Source organism: Pelophylax lessonae (genome assembly GCF_965119305.1).
Source record: "Pelophylax lessonae genome assembly, chromosome: 3".
Lineage (NCBI taxonomy): Eukaryota > Metazoa > Chordata > Amphibia > Anura > Ranidae > Pelophylax > Pelophylax lessonae.
This window is the reverse complement of record NC_138770.1, coordinates 343,451,389-343,468,506: the sequence shown is the minus strand read 5'-3', so window position 1 is coordinate 343,468,506 and position 17,118 is coordinate 343,451,389. Positions and strand designations below refer to the sequence as shown.

General features: G+C 40.3%; 1 protein-coding gene across 1 annotated transcript in view; it reads right to left on the bottom strand.

Annotated features, from left to right (window-relative positions):
• COL19A1 (collagen type XIX alpha 1 chain) overlaps positions 1-17,118 on the bottom strand; it is a 1,241,599-nt gene that overhangs the window by 123,247 nt on the left and 1,101,234 nt on the right. The window contains exon 48 of the mRNA XM_082249430.1: positions 49-219. Coding sequence (XP_082105556.1) covers positions 49-219 — 171 coding nt within the window. The remainder of the gene's footprint in view (positions 1-48; positions 220-17,118) is intronic.

Genomic DNA, 17,118 nt, shown 5'->3' with positions numbered 1-17,118 from the left:
GGTATCTCCATACTAGTGCACAATAGAATAATTTAGGACCAAACTAACCGTTATTCCTGGAGGTCCAGGTGGTCCTGGCTGACCATCATTTCCTGGTTGTCCAGGGTAGCCCCGATCTCCAGGTCGTCCATGTGGCCCACTGGGTCCCATATCTCCCTTCTCTCCTGGTAGACCTGTTTTTCCTCTTGGACCTTGATCTCCTGGTATACCAGGATCTCCCTTAAAAAACATGGTAGATAAGAAAAAATATGAATATTACTACATGACAGTATACTACAGATAACACACCAGGGAAGAAAAATAAACAACAAATAAAACAAAGATAAATATACATGTAACCAAATAAAATGTTATCGACCCTTGAGCTATAAAGATTAAAAGGAACAATGTATTCTTGAAATATATGCTGCTAAAACGATACTACAATAAACTGAACTGTGGAACCTCTTCTGCACGTTCTGTGATAAAAGATTAATCACTGTATATGTCTTATAGTAATTCAATAGACAAGTAAAACAAAACAATGGAAACATATATAGCTATTAAATAGTGTTGTGTACAATTCATTGCTTAAAGCTGCAATCCTGCAAATGCTATTTATTCTTGTGACAGAGTTTGAAATGGGGAATCATCTTGAGCAACGCATTCATATAATTAGCTAAGGGAACAGCTGGTTTCCAAGATGTTTACAGGTGCAGTGTTGTTCCTGACAGTTCTTGTTCGATTTTCAAGAATTACACCTACAGTATTCTAATAGGATAGTTCAATAGCATTGATACTGCGGGATCTTATTGACCGACATCATCTATATTATTGGGCAAACATTTTTTACAGGAATTACATTGAAAAACCTATTGTAATCAAGAGGTGCATGATTTCTTAGTCACAATAGGTTCAATTCACAAACCTAAAACAGCTGGATAACATTCTTTCTTTAAAGTGGCAGTTATTTTTGGTTGAGTTCAACGAGATTTAAAAATAACAGTCATATGCTTCATGGTGAAGATCCTTGTCCTGATTTTTTAGCGTTGTGAAATGTTTTAGCGTTAAAGCTGAACTTTAAAGCGGAGTTCCACCCAAAAGTGGAACTTCCGCTTTAGGGAGTCCTGACCCCCCGACATGCCACATTTGGCATGTCATTTTTTGGGGGGGGGAGCGGGTACCTAGTTTTGACAGGTACCCGCTCCCACTTCCGCTCGGAGTGCCGCGGCGCCCTGAGCGGAAGTTCTCCTCTCCCCCTCCCTCCCTGCAATCTTCTGGGACACGTCAGAGGTCCCAGAAGATTGCCGGCCAATCACGGCGCGCAGCGCGACTCGCGCATGCGCAGTGGGTACCCGGCTGTGAAGCCGCAAACTGTAACAGCCGGGTGCCCACAGCAGTGATGCCGGCGCCGAGGGAGAGGATCGAGGCTTCCGGCGGCCGCATCGCTGGACCGTTGGACAGGTGAGTAAATGGATGGAACTCCGCTTTAAGTCATAAATCAAAATGGGCCAGGATTTTTAATGCAGAAGAGGCATGTTGTGTCTCTTCTGCATTACAATTACCTACCTGCCTGTCTACCCATGAACAGTAAGCTACACACACACACAGCCCACTGTAGAATTTCGGCAATGCCGAAGCCAATAGAACTCCTGTGCATGCATTGGAGTGATGTCATTCCCACCCAAACAATGAAAGCGGCCAGCGTTGAATACCCGGGAGCTAGCCGCTCAAAGATATGAGTATAGTTCCGTAGTGTGAGTTGTCAGTGCCTGGGGTCTTTTAGCACTCCCTGAGTCCCTTCCACTAGTACAGTTTGAAACCCCTTATGGTATATTTTAGGATTTTTTATACATATATATATATGCGGTCTTTGTAATTTATTTAATAAATATACTATATATTTATTATGTTTTAATGAATATACTAAGGAAAGAATAATTATTATACCGGTGGTCCTTATCTAATAATGGGGGCCCAGGGACTATTATGCTTTCTCTGCTGCTGCATATGCGCTCTTGCTGTGGAAACGAAAAGGGTTCTTAGAATCAAAGCCTGAGCCCTCTGATTGGCTGTCTGCAGCCTTTTATCATTGGTTGAATCTGAGATCTCTCGATGACTACTGTAGTCAAAGCGGGCAGTAAATCAGAGGCTCAGGCTGTTAATAAAAAAGAGCCCTTCAATAGGAGGGCAGGCAGCCAATAATAACCCTGACATAAGGTAGGGGACTTAAAGAAGGGACATCAGGGGATGGAAGGAAAGGAGGAGTGTCCCTTCTTTCCTCAAATTTTTTCACTTGAACCCATGGTGGGGTAATGGGGGCTCAGGCTGTGAATTGAGAAGACTGGAGCCCTTAATAATCCTTCACAGCAGAGCAGCCAGCCATTAAACCCCTATGTCATTTACACAGGTGTTATTGGCTTGCTGCTCTGCTGCGATTGAATATTAAGGGATTCTCGTTATTCACTGTCTTAGCCTCTGGGGTGCACCCTGAAGCTCAAACACAAATGTGTGTGTGTATAGTATATATACCTACATACTGTACATACACAGACACACACACTCTTAACCACTTAAGCCCCGGAGGATTTGGCTGCTCAAAGACCAGGGCCTATTTTGCGATTCGGCACTGCGTGAATTTAACGGACACTTGCGCGATCGTGCGATGCTGTACCCAAATACAATTGACATCCTTTTTTTCCCACAAACTGAGTTTTCTTTTGGTGGTATTTGATCACCTGTGCGATTTTTACTTTTTGCGCTATAAACAAAAAAAGAGCGACAATTTTGGAAAAATAACAATATTTTTCACATTTTTTTATATGAAATTCCCCCCCCCCCCCCAAAAAAAAAATGTAAAAATCAAAATTTTTTAACATTCTAGGCCAATTTGTTTTCTGCTACATATTTTTGGTAAAAAAAATTGCAATAAGTGTAGTTTGATTGGTTTGCGCAAAAGTTATTGCGTTTACTAACTATGGGAAAGATTTAAGTCATTTTTATTGTTTTTTTTTTAACTAGTAATGGCAGAAATCTGCGATTTTTTTTTGCGGGACTGCGACATTGCGGCGGACAGATTGGACCCTTGACTGACATTTTTGACACTTTTGGGAGTACCAGTGACAATACTACAGTAATCAGTGCTATACATATGCACTGTTACTGTAAAAATGACACTAGCAGGGAAGGGGTTAACTTTATTAGTGATGAGTGGGTTAAATGTATCCCCTAGGGGCATGTTTCTAACTTTGGGGGCGTGGCTAGTGATGTAACCACAGAGACATATGATCCTACATAGCAGGATAGTGTAGTCTCTGCAGTTAGATCAGGGAGAATGACAGGCGGCTTTGTTTCCATCAGCCGCCTGCCTTTCTCCCTCTCCAGCGGAGCCACCGGTCACTTGCGCGGGGATGTCAGGGAACGAATGGGGGTGGGAGCGCGCCCCCGGCGGCGTGCGCTCGCCCCCTAGAGGTTCCTGGGCGAGCAACGTTGCCCTACGTCGGTTTGCCCAGGAGAGTCAGACTGCCGCAGTAAATAGTCGTGCGGCGGTCGGCAAGTGGTTAGGCAGCCAATAGAATATACAGTACAATTTTCTTTTCTTCCACCATAGGTAGAAGGAAAGAAAATCCCTCCATTCCCCCTTCATCACAGTTAGTGTTGATGGGGGAATTCCTCCTGCTGCGCTTTTGTATTCTGACTGCGAGAGGTTTTCCCACTATCAAAATACAGTGATCACTGCTGGCATATAATGTTGCTGACAGTAATTGTACCCAACAGGCTGGTTGTACTGAAGTTGATCGACTTCAGTGCACCCAGCCTGTCCATAGATGGATTGAAATGTGGCTGTTCCAGCTGAAACAGGCTGAATCTCGGTCCCTCTGTGGCTGGCCTTATAGAAAGAAAGAAATAAAGAAAGAAAGATTTAATGTTGAAAAATGTAAAGTAATGCACTTGGGTGCCAGAAACCAGAAAGCAAGCTACTTACTAGGGGGGGAACCTCTGTGTGAGTCTAGGATGGAAAAGGACCTGGGGGTACTGGTAGACAACAGACTTGGCAGTGGCATGCAATGCCAAGCCGCTGCAAGCAAAGCCAACAGAATACTGGGATGCATAAAAAAGGGGATTCACTCCAAAAATGAAGAGATTATTCTCCCTCTCTACAAGACTCTGGTCCGGCCACATCTGGAGTATGCTGTCCAGTTCTGGGCACCGGTCCTCAGGAAGGATGTGCTGGAACTGGAGAGAGTCCAGAGAAGGGCAACAAAAATAATGAGGGGAATGGAGGATATCAGCTATGAGGAAAGACTACAAGCACTGAACTTATTCTCTCTGGAGAAGAGACGATTGAGGGGGGATATGATATCAATGTACAAATACTGTACTGGCGACCCTAGCATAAGGAACAAACTATTCAGAGAAAGGGAATACAATAAGGCACATGGCCACTCACTAAAACTAGAGGAAAGGTGGTTTAACCTTAAAATACGTAGGGGGTTCTTCACTGTAAGAGCAGTAAGGATGTGGAATTCTCTTCCACAAGCAGTCGTATCAGCAGGGAGCATCAATAGTTTCAAAAAACTATTAGATGGGCACCTTAAAGACCACAACATACAGGGGTATACAATGTACGGTTAACAGCAAACACACACACACACATCATAGGCTGTGGCAAAGAAATACTTATTACTAAATATAAGATTGCGCAAAACTAAAACACTAATGTAATTAATATAGTGCAAAAATGCAAACAAATAAGGTGATACAATGCAAATGGTGCTAAATCAATGAGCCGACAAATCAAGTGAAACATATCATTCCAAAGTGTCCATTACATAGTCCATAGTGTATAACAACGGATATCCAGATAATGATGAACACTTGGTAAATAGATTGAATAGCAATATACACCTCCACCAGATCACCCAGAGTGTATATGTGTTTACCAGAAGCTGTGGACCCCTTATTACAGGGGGTCAAAAAGGCGGATATAATCACAGGCACCGGGCATCAGAAAGAGGCACCGTCTCCCATATTCACAGATGATCCCACTAAGTCAACCTTGGAAATGGGCTCCCAAACAGCATAACCAGGGAAAACAAAAATGGTCTCGATAGTGAAGTACGTTTAAACAATAAAGTTTTATTTAGAGATGGATGCACTTACATTTAGTAGGTAAAAGCAGGACATATAATGATATGGTACGGTCTCCGGTTCACGAACACCTTCCGTGTTCCATGAGCGTGTCACCAGGAGCCGAAAGTAGCTTGGCGCAGTCACAGGTCCTTACATCCCGATGCGTTTCGTCAGTGCGTTGACTGACGTCATCAGGGTCATGACGTCTGATCATAGGTTGAACTGGATGGACAGATGTCTTTTTTCAACCTCACTAACTATGTAACTATGTAAAGAAAGAAAGAACGAACGCAGTCCGCAGATCCCTCTTACATTAGAGTGCTCACTGGGAGGCAAGAGAGAGAAGGGAGGGGGGAGACTTCACTCACAGTGAATTTATGGATCGGCAGACTGCACCTTTCCTCTTCTGGCTGCCTTCTCTGAGGCACAATACTGATGGGGAGTGTGGATGGGGCAGACACAGAAGGAGAGGGAAGGAGGAGCAGAACTCTCAGCTCATAGCCTTGCAGCCACTGGGGAGCTATAATCTGGCGCACAGTTGGCTGCAACACACAGCGCTCTGGAATTCTTCTATGCTCAGCCTGCTCTCTCAATCCAGTGTGAGCCTGCTCTCTGTCATCTTGTGCCCCTCTAAATGTTGTGCCTGGGGCAACTGCATTGGCTGCCACCCTACGCTATGCCACTGCATGTGTCTGTTATGTACTTTTTCCTTTTTTTGCATCTTCACAAAGGTCATCGTTATCTCTATAGTAAACGCAGTGGAAAGCTTTATCCAATTATGTATGGCTTTTGCCCAGGCCATGGAAACACTAACTGCTGCCACAATATTGAAGGTTGTACATTGATACCAGTCAGTATCAGTATCCCTGATCACCACCACACCAGTCATAATATGACGCTATACTGCACTAGTGGCAGTATGTAAGCTAAAAATTTGTGAAAAAAAAACAAAAACAAATTTAGTTTCTTCATTTTTCCCAAAAATGTTGACAATAAATTGCAATTAAAAAAAAAAAAAACAAAACTCAAACTGCCTCATACTGTTTACTTTCGCAAAAAGGCTGTCAGTACATCAGAATTGATAAATTTGCAAATATATATTCCATAGTTTGTAGACCTATAACTCTCATACAAACCAAATATTATACACCTATTGGGATTTTTGTTTGCAAAAGACATGTAGCAGAATACATTTTGGCCTAAATTCATGAAGAAATTTTTATTTATTGGATATGTTTTATAACAAAGTAGAAAATGTTGATTTTTTTCTACATTTTGGGTCTTTTTTTGTTTATATATTAAAATATAAAGTACAGTGTTGCATGATCACGCAATTGGCAGTTAAAGTAGTGACAGTGCTGAATAGCAGAAAATGCTCTGGTTATGAAGGGCGTAAAGTTTGCTGGAGCTCAAGTGGTTAAATGAATAAAAAATATTTGATTAGCTCAAGAAATAACCTAATAACATTTTTTTATTTTTTTATTTTACATTTGCACTTAACGAATGTACATGTAGTTTCACTGGGCAAGTTACTATGCACATTTATTTTATAAATACACCCTTTTGCATGCTACTGTGACTACCGTATTTTACGGCGTATAAGACGACTGGGCATATAAGACGACTGGGCATATAAGACGACCCCCTTAATTTCCAAGTTAAAACATAGGTTTTGGGCTATACTCGCCGTATAAGACTACCTCCCTGCAACACCATTGAAAAACATCAGATTTCTCATAGATCTCCAAGGTACCCCAAGTACTGTAATACATGTAATCTCTCATAATATCTCCAAGGTACCCTAAGTATAAGTATTACCAGTAGATGTAATCTCAAGACGCTGGATGTGCAGGAATCCTGTACCGGTATACTGTATGTACCATAGCTTCGGCTACATACAGTATACCGCCCTGAGCCAATCACGGAGAGCGATGTATTCTATTATTTAATGCAAAGCCTGCTCGGATTGGCAGAGTCAGAGAGGCGGGCTGATGTTACTCCGCCAATCCGAGCAGGCTTTGCATTCAATATTAGAATACATTGATCTCCGTGATTGACTCAGCGCGGTATACTGTATGTAGCCGAAGCTAAGGTACATACAGTATTCCGGTACAGGATTCTCACACAGCCAGCGTCTTGAGAGATTACATCTACCAGTAATACTTATACTTAGGTTACCTTGGAGATATTATACTCGGCGTATAAGACGACTCCACATTTTTGGAGGATTTTTTGGAGGTTCAAAAGTAGTCTTATACGCCAGAAAATACAGTACTTCTGTTTATATTACACTAGCTTTGAGGAAGATCCCAGGAGTTTAAAAAGAAAGCTAATGCAACACTTTGGGATCGATTTACTAAAAGTAGAGCATGCAAATCTGGTGCAGCTCTGCATAGAAACCAATCACCTTCCAGGTTTTTTGTCAAAGCCTAATTGAATAAGCTGAAGTTGGAAGCTGATTAGCTACCATCCACAGCTTCACCAGATTTTGCACTCTTCCATTTTAGTAAATCAACACCTTGGTATCCACCAATTTGAAGAACATAACACCTGAAGACTCCCCCACCCCATTTGAGTCTGTATGGGTTTTCTTGGGCTACCGAGGTTTATTATTGATTGCATATAAAATATTTAGCCAAAGTCAGTCTTCTACAGATCTCTAATATTTTCAGGAATGGGAAAGGGTGCTGGAATGCCCCTGGAGAACCACTGTCAACTGTCACACACCTCAACCATCTTCTCTAAAATGTAGGAATGTTTCAAAATCAGACTGTTCTGGACTGAGATCTAGAAGCTGCAAGATTACTCTGGACTCGTATGTTGTTCATATTGCCAACTAGGCAATGTTCCAATCACATCTGTGATTAGAATGTTTGGAGATGTGATTAGAGATCCCAATGTTTACACCCTACTTGTTAAAACAGTGCTTATCTACTTAACCCCTTACTACCGCTCCCCTACCTCACCACCTACCCCATTTTTTTTTTGTGCTCTTTTCATTTTTGGATACTCTAGTTCTAGTGTTGACATCTTGAGGGTGCCTGGGATATGTTTATGTAAAAAGGGGTGGGAGTTGAAAGCACTATGATTTTAGATTTAAGGCTGCTTTCATTACTAACTACATAGATAAAAATGGATCTGCGTTACATTCTCACACTTGTGAACTGTATATTAACTACTGATTGCTTCTGTAAAAGCTACATGGTTTCTTTCTTTTTTGTTGTACCTATCTGGAATGTAAAAATGTTCTAAAATAAAAATATAAAATTATATATATATAAAAAAAAAGAAGTTAAGCAAGTGGGTTTAACCGGACACCATAAAAGAGCGGGTTAGAGTCCCTCTGGCCTGAATTGCTCCACAGTTCCTTCATTGTTTGAAGTCAGAGAGAGCTTGCTATAAATGTAATACAATACTTAACATGCAAATGTAATTAGTTGGCTGTCCATACCCTCACCGAGGGTTTGCATTAAAGTTCAATGGAGGACAAACTATGATATCCATTTTTCCATGACAGTTAAATTGGAGGCCTTTTCCTTTAGCTATAACATTACAATTATTCCGCTGGAGTTTCCATGGCCATGTTTTTAAAGCCTGCCTGGGAAGTTCCCAATATGCACAATGAACATTCATATTTATGATTAAAAAGGTATTGTTTCTTGATTTTTCAGATATCAAACGCTTTCAAGGGGTGTGCTTTTTTCTACTTTTAACAGCAAACAAGCATTTGATTTAAGACTTTCAAGTATTTAATGCCCCTTACAGAGCATTGTACTCATACCTTGGTAAACTATAGTTTATTTTGGCTTTATGGAATGTTACATTTATTAAACAACTTTGTCATTGCCTGGTTGCCACATATTTCTTTTTAATAGTTTTGAACTTCTATCTAGCTGCAACTATTTTAGGCTTTGATTTGGATAGACTTCAGTAAAATAAAGACACACTAAGGCTCCTTTCACACTATCCGTTCGTCGGACGGATTCCGTTTTTCTCAGCGGGGGATCGAGCCGCCGATCCCCCGCTGAGCAGGAGGATGACAGCTGTGTCTCTACGCTGTGTGCGGAGACACAGCTGTCAGTTCCCCATGCATCTCTATGGGGGAAATCGGATGGGAACCGACCATCGGTCCGTTCTCATCCGATCCCATCCAATCCGATCCACTGGACGGATGGAAAATAGGGTTTCCATCCGTCCAGATTTGACAGGTCGGATCGGATCGGATGTCAGCGGACATGTCTCCGCTAACATCCGATGCCCCATAGGAATGCATAGGGGGGACCGTTCAGATCCGCCAAAAAAACGAACAGGCGGATCTGAACGGTCCGCCTGTGTGAAAGGGGACTAATACAAATAAAGACAATCAAAGTATTCACAGAATAAATTGGATTTTTGTTTAAGTTGCTTAGGCATATAGAAACATCTACAAGTTTTGAATGAATACAAATATCAAATAGTGTTTGCATGTAAGAATCATGTCAGGTGATGCTATTTGTTGGTGTCTGTGTCTGGGATTTTTTACAAATAAATATCAAAAAAAGAGGCTTGGTGTTGCATTGGCCTCACCAATAAATATAGAAAATGTAGGGTAAACGCCTAAAAAAAAAAAATGATGATAAAGTGATGGACAGTGCAGGTAATTGAACTATATAATAAAAAGCACAATATGTGCAACCCAAAACACACCTTTATAAAATAAATCACAAAACACAAAAAATAGCACAAACCTCAAATATCACAAAAGTAAGAAAAAAAGTCCATCGGGCTCAGCAAAGATTGTTCATATATAGACTCAAAGGGGTTTATTTACTAAAGCTAGAGAGTGCAAAATCAGGCACACTTCTACAGAGAAAGTTGAGGATAAAAGCTAATTGGTTTCTCTGCAGAAGTGTGACTGATTTTGCACTTCAAAGTGATTATGAAAGTCTACACTAACAGGTAGAGAGATACGTGTAAACACCTAACAAATATAGGACAAATGCAGCACCTAAAAGTGAAATAATAAATGATGATGATAGATCGTGAAAATAACTCAAATCTTTCAAAGAAGTAATGTGTGCAACCCAAAATAAACTATCATACTTTTTTTTTTTTAAAGTGTCCTTTCAAAAGTTCAGCAAAGATGCAGTGATATGCATTGATTGCCCGATGGAGCAATTTAAATGAAAGATGCAATATAACTTCAACAACCCAAATCTCTAGAAGATTTGAATACAGCACCCACCACCTTATCCCCAGACATAGGCAAACAGCATGTATACATCATCCCAGGCTGGAAGAGTTTCTCACTCCGCGCATAGCTCACTCCCCACCAGTCTGCTTCCAAAGAAGACCCAGTACTGCCAATATAAAGCAGTGCTGAACCACAACAGAACAGGGAAAAAGCTCTTATAGTGTAGTATGTAAAAGCTCTTTATTAAAATCGCATCAATAAAAACATATGAAAGCCGGCAATACACTTACAGAAACACCACTACTTCTTGGCAGCAGCATGTGACGTCAAGAGGCACTATCTCCGCTCTACACGTGTTTCACCCATTGGGACATCTTGAAGGGCTGAGCATGTTGACAGACCACTGAACAAGATAAAGGCTTGATCTCAAAGTTCCAACCCCCACCCACAGTGTAGTAGATTACACTCCTAGGATTGCTCTCAATCCTAATTGTTCTAAAAGGCCAGTAACAGACAAGAGGAAGAGGAGGACAAAATAAGCCATGATATTGTTAAATACAAAGTCAAATGTACAAAAAAAAAGAAAATTAATAGAACTTTATAGAATGTATATATAGAAATAAACAAAGAGAAAACAATCAGCAATAGTCATACATGCACTGATTCAGATAAAATGATTGGATTGGTGCATATGTTATGCAGTATGTTATACAGTATTCTGAGCAATGGATAATCTATAACTCAATCATTATCTAGAAAAAAAAAACTAGTATTAATAAAATTCCACATAGAACAAATGGAGGAGGACATGGGTCAGGGTTACCCGTATACATGTCAATCCAAATTGAGAACAACCAGATTAGTAGAGCCATGTTATACAAAGCTTTGAACAAGGAGTCATTTTAAATTCCATTCATATGATACAAAACTCTAAGCAGTACATTATCTTGATCTCAAACAATCTGGATGGAGAGACATTCAACCAGTTATGTTTTATTTCTTTTACCTTATCCAAACATGGACTAAAAGGAAATACCAATCAGCACTCACCATACACTTGCCATTCCACATTAGGAATGACTAAATTGATAGATTATGAGTCTGTAAATCTATTGGTGGAGACTAAAAAAATGTGGGGGAACAGCCATTGTCTTGTCAAGATATTGGTTAACCTCACCCTACAATGGACTCCAATAATAAAGCATTCTTATAGTTCATCCTTAAAACAACAATATCAAATCAATCCAAAAACAATCTTGTGAAGCTTAGGGCAGAGTGTATGAGTGTGGGACTTAAACTGTATGGAAAATATTTTTTTTAGTATTAATGAAACAATATATATCTCACACCATGATGAGTCCCTGTGGTCAATAACTCTTCACCACTCTTCATAAACCCACCACATCTCCTTTTTGAAGACTTCTCTAATCTTGTTACAACCCCTCCAACAGGGCTACAATTTGTCCACCCCCACAAATTGAATGTCTCTGTGATCTGTATTATGGCATTTTCGAAAATGGGGGAATGTCCTCCAAAGCCCCATCTAATATTGTAAATATGCTCTGGTAGTATATCTCTGAGTACCCTGGTGGTCCTTCCTACATACTGAAAAATTAGTCAAAGGGTATCCTCTGTGCAATCAGGTCTAAGTACTAAACTACCAGTAATAATATAAAAATATCAAATAAAGAAAAAAATATATTTTCAACATAAAAGGTTGCTGATTACACTGTCATGTGTTTTCACACCCTTGAAAATGTCAGATAGAAAATGAGTCGTGCAACAAAATAATACATCAAATATCAATGACAGTGTAGTTTGGGTGGCACATATTTTTTTTATATACAGTATGGTTGAGTTATTTGCACCATCAATTTATCATAATTTTTTTTTTTTTTAGACATTGCATTCACCCTATATCTGTTAGGAATTTGCATAACTTCAAAATTAATTTTAAATCTAGAAGAGGGTCCTTCACTATGCCCTTATACAAAGGGATAGGCAGGATGCATTCTGTGGTGCCTGGATGACAAGTAAATCAACTTTATACAGACATTCCTTGGCTATTATCACCTCTTCCAGTTGACAGGTGATTTAAGAATCAATATAGGTACAACCACATGGGTTGGGAATATCGATGTCTCCTACTAAACATTGTGGTACTTTGCCTCTAGATATAAGGCATGCTCTCACCACCAGCAGACTCTTTGCTTAGCTGAGCATATTCTTTTTATAGCATCTAAGGTTTCCACTAACTGTCCAAACTTGTACTAAACTCCCATTCCAAATCTTTCCAGCAGTCCATAATAGACTCAGGCTAATTGCAGCTGCAAGTGAAGGGTTCTAGACTCTAGGCAACCTTCATCCCATGCTCATTGCTTTACTTGAATTCTTTACTACATTGCTGCAATATGTCTAGCACAGATAATGTATGTATAAAATAAATACCGGTAGATTCATTTTATTGTTGCTATCCTGTACAAGAGTAATCAACCTGCACTCTTACATGTTTCACTCCTCCAGTCATAGAGTAGTGTTTTATTCTAATCTTAATAAAGTGTTCTTTTTTACTTCTGAATATAAAAAAAAAAATAGTGATTAACCTCCCTAGCGGTCTGATTATGTCATAATTTTTGTGCTAAAAGCACTACATTGTTTTGCTTGGAAATATGTTGTTTTATATTTTAGGCCTGTAATTCTTAGGAATAACTCACTTAAATCTGTACAAACAAGAGTCTAGTAGACATCCCAGGTATCATAAAGTTTGAAACACAAAATCATAAATTATAATATAATAATAATAAATTTCATCAAATTCTTCATTGTTTTCGAAGTGGAGATATTTCGTTAGGAGGGAGAATCTGTACTCTAACATGACCGTGCTAAAGAATGGAGTGGCAAGAAATGTATTGGTTGTCCAATACCACTTCTACAGGGGTTTCCCCACCACTCCCTAAAGAATTATTAGGCCCAGAAATTTTCAAATGTCATCTTTGGTCACTGGTTCCCACTTTCTGCATCTTGCAAACTTCCGAAGCGTACCCAGTTGTTGCTCTTTGTACCGGTTTGTCTCTGTAACAATTTTGTTTAATAACCTCATCGGTCAGAAACAATTGCAGGTGTGCCAAGGGGTTGTCATGGTCAACGTCAACTTTCATACCAGGTGCTCCAGTAAATGGGAGTCTTGGGGGCGCTGCCTGATCTGTACTGCAGTCAATAGAGCACCAAGTTCGCACATCACTGAGCTCATTCACAGAATCGTCGATGCCATCACTTTTAGTACCTAATGATGAATTTTCCCACAAATCACTATCACTCACTACCACTTCAAATAATTCTGATTAACCGTCGCTGTTTTCCAGTTCGTCCAAAAGCGCTTTTGAGCTAAAAGAATGCTTTTTTAGATGTCATGGACATTCTCAATTTTCCAGGCACAAAGAACCACAAAAAGTATAGGCAGGGCACTGGAAAAGCCACTAGGTGAAAACAGGGAAGGGAATTGGAAGACAGGTGACGACATCGGCCGAGCACACAACGGGAGGACAGTGGGAGGATGGCTGGAGGATGGCGGGGGATCGCAGTGGAAGGTAAGTTTGATTGTGTGGTAATCCCGAGTGTGGCTCGGGGTTACCACTTTTGGCACTGTATATTAACCCCGAGCCACTCTCCGGAATACGGCCAGGGAGGTTAAACATGCAGATCCATAGCAGATTAATATTTTTAAATGGTTAAAAATGGTTGAGTTAAAACTCAACCCAGAGAATACATTTCCCACATTGTTCTGATAAAATGTTTGCAGAGCTAAAATGTGCCAATCAAAAACTTTGAAAGTTTGTTTCAAGATTACATTGAAGAACCTCAAATTAACATTTATCATTTAGATAGATTGTTAGCATGTTTGATGCTGATGTGTTGCACCATGAAATTACCCATAAGAAAGTAATACATTAATTGGTCATGTGACCACACACACAGCTAAAGACTAGTACAATGTAAAGGTGTTCGGAGCATGAGGCATGCTTCTACTACTAAGCCCACCATTCAGAAACTGGCCATGTTCTGGTGACAGTGTCTCCTCTTCTCCTGTTGGCCAGTGGTGGGTCTCCACTCATGTCTGTTTGCTAAATAACAGCTCGATGCTGCCTGTTCCACCTCCTATGCTCTGATTTCTTGCCTGCAGCACTTTGGCTGCTCTATTTGGACATCACAATTCCTGGGCCTTGATTTTTTGATAGTCCTAACCACACTGGCGCTACTCTCTTTTATTTTGACTCTTGGTTTTGACACTTGCTAGCTTGTCTTTGATTTCCCTACTGTCTGCTGCCTGTCCTGACCTCTGTCTGACTCTGGATTACACTATTGTCTGTGGCCATCCCTTAGCTCTGCCAGCCTCTGGACTTGCTTACTGGTGATATGCCTCTTTGAACTGTCTTTGCTAGGCAGCAGTGTGGCGCTGCCTGTTTCACCTCCTTTGCCTCAATTGGCCTTAGTGCCTTGGGTTCTCTATTTATGCATTCTACACTGGGTCTGTTCAGATATCACAGCATGCATGCTGCTTTTTTTAACACACAGAGTTCCTCCTAGGAAAAAAAGAGACCTATCACTGCCAGCAGTTTATCTTCGGAAATTCCAAAACCTAGGCAACAGTAGGGGGTTAATGCACCTGCATGAAAAGGGTTTAAATGAAGCAAACCTAACAGAGCTTATGTTGGAATAGTCTGAGATTTTAAAGGGAGGGAGGTACCTGCAAGAAGCTGTTAGAGCTGCCAATTTACTGAAAATAGATGATTATTGTTTATTGTAATTTCTGGGACTCAGGTACCCCTTTCCTTCAGATGAAGCCTTGAGTTGGTGATACACTGCATATGCTGTTATGTCCAAGTTAAGAGGATTTTGTATTATGTTATTGTTCTAAAAAGAAGACATACAGTTAAGCTGGTGATCCCTCACCTCTAAACATTACATCTGGTATGTGAATGCTGACACCCTTGCTGCAGCCAAGAAAAGCTATTTAAATTGCTGAAACAGAAAATACAACTTTAGTAGGTGCAGGCCATTTGGCTGCAAATATAGGCTAACCAGTGCCAAGCTTAAAGTCACAAGGACCAGCTTCATCAGCTGGTACAGGCTAACCAGCTGTGGCACAAGAGCATGAGGACCAATAAAAATCTACCTACCTGTTGGCAGCCCAGCTTGTTGTTCAGAGAGAATCCATGCATGCACAGTTGAATGACTTACTGTTGGAATGCAGAATTGTATTTTGTGCAATAACTACTGTACAACAGTATTTGGTAGAGATATTTTTTTCAGCCACTGGATGGCAGTGTTTATAGGTTTGTAGCTGCATTTATGGTATGATCTCTGAATAAAGTTCCTGTTCCCTGTCTGCAGTTTAGCAGCAAAGCCCATGTGGACTGTGCACTGTCTGTTCTGTAGGGCTATATACAGAATTTCTAACTGGTTATGGGCCCAGACATTGCCCAGACACCCACCCAGAGAAAATCTGAGAACCCAGTCATAGCTCAGACATGGCCAGCTACAAATAAGTTCAAGAAACAGCAAAAGAAAACAATAGTGCAAAAGAATAAAAGAAAATGGCCAGTAACACAGCTGAAACAAAGCTTTCATTTGCAAATCTGACAAACCAGAACTACCAGTCTTGGAAATTCAAGATGAAAATGCTACTAACAGGAGAAGGTATGTGTAAATATATAAATGGAGTCAGGCCAAAACACCCTTTAGATGAGTTGAGAGAAAGACCAGAAAGCTCAGAGCACAATTTCTCTTAGCATAGATGATGATCAAATCATACATGTATGTAATGGTGAAACTGCTAGAGAAATGTGGGAAGGATTACAAAAGGCGCATGAAATAGTTAATCTCAGCCATAAACTGTATTTGATTAGAAAGCTATACCAAAGCAAGCTGGCCAGGATATGCAGTATTACATAAGGCACACCTTGGAAATGGTTGAACGCCCAAGAGGTAAAGAAGAATTAAAAGATCTTCATATCTCAGTACTATTACTCAGTGGCTCACCATAAAGTAATGGAACACTTGTCACAACACTTGATGAATGTCCAGATGATGAGTTGAAATTGGAATACTGTATGTTAAGGGCAAGCTTGTGGATGAATATATGTGTAAAAACAGTGACGGAGCTTCTGTAAGAGTCTGCTTTAAAGATGAAAAATAGGAATAAAAACAGTAACATGCAAAAAGAAACACATGAATGTTTTGTGTTCAAGAAACAAGGTAATTTAAAAGCAGATTGCAGAATCTGGAAAGTTAGAATGCAAAAACAAGGGGCAAGGGCAGGGGGAAGCCATCCCTGCTGGAAAAAGACAGTGATAATCATAAGAGAATCCGGCAGGCTGCTTGCACCCATGTTGATTGATAGATTAACTTGGTACATTCAGCCTACCCATTAATGGTTTGAACTGTGTATGGCTGGCCTAAGAAACCAATTTGGCAAAATGCCAAGTGTATTGTACACAAACAATGGAACTGAAGATACAGGTCATAACACACAGGCGATTCTCAGGAAGCATTGTACAATATTTCAAACTACTGTACCATACAACCCAGAACAAAACAGGGTTGCAGAAAGAATGAACCGTACTCTATGTGAGAGTGGAAGAATAATACTGTTTTATGTAGATATTCTAACCACATAATGGGGGGAGGCAATTATGACCGCATACTATCTCCAAAAATGCCATATGAACTGAGGAATGGAAGGGCCCCAAATTTGAACCATCTAAACATTTTTGGAAGCAAAGCCTATGTCCACATCCCAAAAGAAAAACGTACAAAGTGAGATACTTGCGCAA